Here is a 6958-nt window from a genome sequence, read left to right as displayed (position 1 = left end):
ACGTGACCTTTGCTGATGGCGGCGGCGGTGGCGGCGGCGGTGCTGGTGGCGCTCGGCGGCCGGAGCCGGATCCTGTAGCCGGGTGTGGGCCCGCGTCGGTCCTTCCCTCCTTCGGCCCCCTCTCTTGTCTTCCGGAGTGTGGCTGGCGGAGCCGGGATGGCGGAACGAGGCCTGGAGCCGTCGCCGGCCGCGGTGGCGGCGCTGCCGCCTGAAGTGCGGGCGCAGCTGGCGGAGCTGGAGCTGGAGCTCTCGGAGGGTAGGAGCCGGGCGGGGGAGAGGGCGCCCGGGGCCCTGCGGATCGCTGCGACTCGGGAGACAGGTCCCCGCCGCGCGCCCTGGCGGCCGTGCGGCGAGGGGGACGAGGGTGCAGAGAACCTGGCCTGGCACTCCACGACCGTCTTCCCTCCTCTCCCGCCCCACTAAGTGGTTTCCTGTGGCTTTCATTGTTTTCCCATGAAGGGGACTAAGTAAGGGCTTGTGGGAGAGGTCCTCCCGGGCCCACACTGCTTCTGCGCTTCCTGCCCCCCAAAACCCGAGACAAAGCTGCGCCCTCCCGCTTCTGCCCAGGCGTCTGGGCCAGGTGGGGTGAGGGGGAGGGCTGCGAGGAGGGTGGCTGACAGCTTTCTCCTTTCCTCTCCCTTTTTCGTGGAGGGCTCCACGCCTTGTTCCAGCCCCTTTCCCCCTTTCAAAAAGAGAAAGACACATGGGAAATCCACAGCAGTATTTCTTATCTTTCCTTTAACAATGCGCGGTGCCTCCCCAGTGACAGGAGTGAGACAGCAGCGGGTGAGCCATTGAGGGTCCTAGGGAGATGAGAAGCAGTGGCATTAACCCAGAGAGACACTCGGTGCTGCTTTTAGACCACCTTTGTCATAAGAGGTTTTTTTTCCTGGTGCCTGTTATTTGGGCTGAATTTTCCGCATGTGGTCACCTTTTGGAGTCTTTGAAGAGGGAGAGAGAGGAGGCTACCGGTTACTTGCCGGCATTCTTTCTTTTGACAATGGATTGGGACAGAGAGGGTTCGATTTTTCAGAATTTAAAAAAATGGGATAAATCAAGCCACTGTTATTAGAGAACTCCTTGTACAACAATGAGCGAAACACAGTGCTCCGTTGTGGGCATGTGATCAGGCTTGTTGGGCAGTTGTGATCAGTTCTCTGTAAAGTTCCTGTTTTTATCACTGGCTGCCCCTGAGACAAAAGCAGCATTTTCTCCAAGCTTGATACCAGTACTTTGATTGTGTCTCCAGAGTTGCATATTCTTGAGTTCCTTGTGGAAGGCCCTCTTCACTAGCATTTTTCAAGTGGATCAAAAACTCTTGATTGGAAAAGAAGAATGTGATCAACTCCCAAGATCTTATTAAACATTACTTATTGTTTACTTATTAAGGTATTATGGTTCCCTCACCTCCGAGAATCCTTTACAATGAAAAACCAAAAGTAGAGTTGAATGTTATAAATCCTGTTGGGCATTGAAGGAAATAATTATTTTTAATAACCCTTTTAATAATCTAATGTGTAGGGAAGTGCTGTTTTTACCTGTACTTAACTATCAACGTGTTATTTTTCAATTAATTCAATTTTCAAGTTATTCTTTGGCCAGCCCCGGGAATCACTGGTATTAGATTAATTTGTTTCTGTAAAGTGTTTAAGAAGATAGGAATCCTTTGGGTTTGTCTGCCCAGTTATACCTGTTTGAAATATTCACCAGGTGAATCCATTTGCCATAGACTTGAATGGCTGAGGCTTAGTTTGTTTAAATGTAAATTTAAGTTTCCCCCGCTTGGAAAATCGAGGGGCTTACCATCATTTCTGTCTCTCAAGAGAACTCATTCTTCTCCTAAAGCGTTGACATTAAATCTGTGTTGACTTGCATTAAAATCTGACTTTTAAAACTGCTATTTGAAAGTAACAAATCAGCTAGCTTTGATTAGTCAGAAAGAGAGGTTTGCCTGGATGCTTGCGTCACATGGAGATTAAAAATAGGAGTTGATTGCTTTCACACGGAGAGGGAAATCCTGGAAGCTCCTTATTCTGGGTATATCTGCTTCCAGCTGATTGTTGTTTACATCTCTGGGTGTTTCTAGACATCTCTAGAATGTCTAGAAATATTCTGAGGAACTATTTCTAGGACCTCCACTGATTAGCTCACCTCTCTCTCCTTCAGAAAGGTGTGAAACTTCTTCAAATTGTGAATGCCAAGGCTTAAACATTTTAAGGACAAGTGCGTGGTTTGCTTTCCAATGAAGGATTATTTTGGTTGGCATCTGACTTGGTTTGAATTTGTTTCTTATAGATTTATACTACACTTCTCGTATTTCATCTATTTTAGCAATGGATGACTCTGGAAAAAAATACAGTTGAAAAACTTGGGCCTGCAGTGTCAGCATATTGGTCATCTTTCTTGCTTAAAGTACAGGGGACGGTTGGCTGGAGTAGATAGACATTAGGAATTCAAGTGAAGTTAAAATAATCCAATTGTCCCAATATCTGTGTAGTATGGTGTTATTTGTGATGTCTGTAGCAAATTTAGAGCTAAGTTTTGTTTGTTTTGCATTTTCTGTACAGTTACTCTGCTCTAACATAAGTACTTTGCTTTTTTTGTTTTAGATGCTTTTCTTTTGTTTGCTTATTTGTTTTTTTTTGAGATGGAGTCTCACACTGTTGTCCAAGCTCAGGTTACTGCAACCTCTGCCTCCCAGGCTCAAGCAGTTTTCCTGCCTCAGCCTCCCCAGTAGCAGGGATTACAGGCGAGCGCCACTACTGCCGGGCTAATTTTTTCGTATTTTTAGTAGACAGGGGGTTTCACCATGTTTATTAGGCTTCATCTTAAACTCCTGACCTCAAATGATCCACCCGCCTCAGCCTCCCAAAGTGTTGGGATTACAGGCGTGAGCCACCGCTAAAGATGCTTTTAACTGTGTGTTTATCATGCCTTGCTGACATTGGTGCACTCATTTCTCTATTTTCATTTTTTTTTTTTTTTTTTAGGTTCAGGCTGTCATTGGTCCTAATCATAGCAATAATCTGAGCTGTTTGCTGTTAAAGAATTTTCTTTGTGCTTGCCTGTGTTTTCAGCTGCAGGCTTTGGTAATAGATCAGCCAACTCTGTGCTGAAATGCAGGTTTGTGCCTGCTTTAGGCTCTGCCGCAGAGGGTGTTGCAGAGCCCTGTGATGTGTCTGGTGCTTCAGGCAGGTCACCAGGCATCTTCCTGGTTAAAACCTGCTTCTACCACAAAAAGAACAGGCTGAAACGGCCTGGAAATCATTTACAAATTGAATTTTCATATAAGGGTGAGCTTTTCTATAGATGAGTTCAATAGGTGGAAGGTTTCTGCAAGTATTTCTGTGACTGAAATTTTTAATGATCCACATATTTTATTATTATATCTTGACAGTAAGCTCTGTTGTTTGGACTTATGTATATGGTCTAGTCAAGTGTATGCACATAAAATAGCACTAATGGGGAGAATTAGTTTGCTTAAATCTGTCTAATAATACATTATATTTGTGTAATGATCTTTTTGTACATTGTCATTTGAGCTTCACTAAACGTCAATAGATAGAATAGGTATTGTTACCACCCACCCCCGCTTTCTTTTTTTTTGGCTTAACAGAAGGGAAAACTTGTACTTGAAACGATTGTTTTGTCTAAAGCTGCATACTTAGTAAATGTCATTATCCTAAGCTGTCATGTGATGATGATAGTGTAATTATTTAAATATAAATATCTGTGCTGTCATTGCACAACTTGTTAACTAATTTTTACTCTAAGGAAATGCTACCAAACAGTTCTTTTTTTTTTTTTTGAGATGGAGTTTTGCTCTTGTTGCCCAGTCTGGAGTGAAATGGAGCGATCTCAGCTCACTGCAACCTCTGCCTCCCGGATTCAGGTGATTCTCCTGCCTCAGCCTTTCTGAGTAGCTGACTTTACAGGCATGCACCACCATGCCCAGCTAATTTTGTATTTTTAGTAGAGATGGATTTTCTCCATGTTGGTCAGGCTGGTCTCGAACTCCCTACCTCAGATGATCCACCCGCCTTGGCCTCCTGAAGTGCTGGGATTACAGGCGTGAGCCACGGTGCCTGGCCCTAAACCATTCTATACCACAGTTGATTCTCTCTCTCTGAAATCTCTTTCAAATCCATCACTTACGCATTCAGTTCAGCAGATGTGTATTTTGTGCCTACTGTGTGCAAGTGAGCAGGATACCATGGTAGCTTTCAAGAAGCTCTGAGTCTGGCAGGGAAATTATTGAAAAATGCCAACAAAACAGTCCATGACCATGGTGGAGTTATGTACACAGACTGCCTTCTAAGAAAAGAGGAAGCTATCTGCTTTATCGTTGTTGTGAGAGGCAGAAGAGAATTATAAAGACAAGATTGGATTGTGTGGCTAGTAGAGAGGGCTGTAATTTAGCCCATGCAGATCAGTCATAAGCGCAATGCAAAGAAGAATGTTCCCATACTTCTGTGGCATGCAGGAAGGAGCTCAAGTCTTTCAGTGTCTGAGAATAGTCCAAAGATGACAACTGGAAAGGTATTTAAGATAAAATAACACTCACAGGAAGGGATCCTCCCTTTTCTTGTTTGAACACTTCTCTGAGCACAAGCAGTAAACATAGTCCCATCCTCCCTTTCTCCTGCCTGTTTCATCATGTAGCTTTGTGGTCCTTAAAGCATGGCACAGGGTCTACCATGAAGGCAAAGGGATAAGAGAAGGCTGACTTCCTAGAATTGCAGTGACTTTTCTTTAGGAATGGGGAAGAGGTGGGAGAGTTGAAGAGGAAAAAGAGAAGTTGTTGGATAAAGATTTTACAGTCTCAGAAGGGGGCAGGTAGACTTAAGCCACCATAAAACTGGTAAATCCCTCCTGCTTTACCTGTCATGGGAAATGGGGCCACTTCTCCCAAAATACATAGCTTAGTCATAGATTCATAGGCTACACCTTTATCAAAGTTCTGTCTAAGCAGTTGTGACATCTGATGCTAGGAGTATTAAGGAAAGCAGGAATGTAGATTTATAAATGGGCATTTATAAATGGGCATTATCTAAGCGATCTACCTCCGGAACTTGCCTGTGTGTTTTTGGTGGGCAGGAGCTCATCTTCAGAATTACTGTCAGAGCCCGTGACACATTCCTTTGAAAATCCTCATGGTGGCAGATTTCAATTCTTTGAGGGTAGAGTTTCATTTATAGGTCACTTGGAGTCAAGTAGAGAAAAGCTGGTTAATATTCTTTTATAGCCCAAACTAGTTGTGACTGAAAAAATTAGAGTGATTATAAACTGATTTTAGTTGTGATTGTCAAAAAATCAGAATGATTGTAAACTGGTTTTGAGGGTAGTTCCAGAAGAGAAGTTACAGACAAATTCACTGGAAGAATGATTCACCTTATTGAAAAGAGTGGCTTGTTTGGATATCCTTGTTCTGGTGTGTATTTTGAAAAATTAATCTTGTTTGACAGCCCACAGCATTGAGCTCGATTTTTGAATAAGATAAATCATTAACATGTCATGCTCAGCTCAGCCCTTGATTGCAACTTTCTGTCCTAGCCTGTGTAAGACTTAGCACTTCAAGGTTGAAAGTTCATGTGACTGGCTAGAAAGGGCCTTCATACTATATTTGTATTCTAATTACTAGAGTCCTCCATGGTTCTCTCTCATGTGACTAATTCAGGGATATTCTTTGAAATGCTCCTCCTTGCTTATATGCACAGTTTCTCATAAATCTTTAAGGGTTCAGCTAAAGTACCATCTTTTTTTTTTTTTTTTGAGACAGAGTCTCGCTCTGTCGCCCGGGCTGGAGTGCAGTGGCCGGATCTCAGCTCACTGCAAGCTCCGCCTCCCGCGTTTACGCCATTCTCCTGCCTCAGCCTCCCGAGTAGCTGGGACTACAGGCGCCTGCCACCTCGCCCGGCTAGTTTTTTGTATTTTTAGTAGAGACGGGGTTTCTCTATGTTGATCAGGCTGGTCTCGAACTCCCAACCTCAGGTGATCTGCCCACCTCAGCCTCCCAAAGTTATGGGATTATAGGCATGAGCCACCGCACCTGGCTTTTTTTCTTTTTTTTGAGATGGAGTCTTTCCCTGTTGCCTGTGCTGAAGTGCAATGGTGCAATCTCGGCTCACCGCAACCTCTGCCTCCTGGGTTCAAGCAATTCTCTAGCCTCAGTTGTGTCTTTAGTAGAGATGGGGTTTCACCGGTTGTCAGGCTGGTCTCGAACTCTTGACCTTGTGATCTGCCTGCCTTGGCCTCCCAAAGTGCCAGGATTACAGGTGTGAGTCACCACACCAGGCTCAAGTACCACCTTTTTGTAAACCTATCCCTGACCAGTGTGATTTCTCTTTTTTTTTGAGACAGGGTCTCAGCTCTGTCGCTCAGACTGCAGTGGCGCGATCTCGGCTCACCACAACCCCCACCTTCCAGGCTCAAGCGATTCTCCTGCCTCAGCTTCCCCAGTAGCTGGAACTACAGGCAAATACCACTACTGTCTGGCTAATTTTTATATTTTTAGTAGAGTTGGGGTTTCACTATATTGGCCAGGCTGGTCTTGAACTCCTGACCTCAAATGATCCATCTGCCTCGACCTCCCAAAGTGCTGGGATTACAGGCATGAGCCATGGCACCAGGCCAATCATATATTTTCTAAGTATTTAAATTGCTTTTCATTTTATCTCTTAAAAAATTTTTTTTTAAAGTAGAGACGAGGCTGGGTACAGTGGCTCATGCCTGTAATCCCAGCACTTTGGGAGGCCGAGGAGGGCAGATCACGAGGTCAAGAGATCAAGACCATCCTGGCCAACATGGTGAAATCTCGTCTCTACTAAAATTACAAAAATTAGCTCAGCATGGTAGTTTGTGCCTGTAGTCCCAGCTACTCAGGAAGCTGAGAGCTCCTTTTGCCTTGGTTCCCCCAAAGTGCTGAGATTATAGGTGTGAGCCACCGAGTCTGGCCTTA

General features: G+C 44.6%; 1 protein-coding gene across 1 annotated transcript in view; it reads left to right on the top strand.

Annotated features, from left to right (window-relative positions):
* DIP2B (DIP2 disco-interacting protein 2 homolog B (Drosophila)) overlaps positions 1–6958 on the top strand; it is a 280283-nt gene continuing 273325 nt past the window's right edge. Inside the window, exon 1 of the mRNA XM_011936123.1 lies at positions 1–256. Coding sequence (XP_011791513.1) covers positions 157–256 — 100 coding nt within the window. The 5' untranslated portion in view covers positions 1–156. The remainder of the gene's footprint in view (positions 257–6958) is intronic.

Source organism: Colobus angolensis, unplaced genomic scaffold (assembly GCF_000951035.1).
Source record: "Colobus angolensis palliatus isolate OR3802 unplaced genomic scaffold, Cang.pa_1.0 Scaffold151, whole genome shotgun sequence".
Classification (NCBI taxonomy): Eukaryota; Metazoa; Chordata; class Mammalia; order Primates; family Cercopithecidae; genus Colobus; species Colobus angolensis.
Note: the sequence above shows the minus strand (reverse complement) of the source record. Positions and strands in the feature narration are given on the sequence as shown.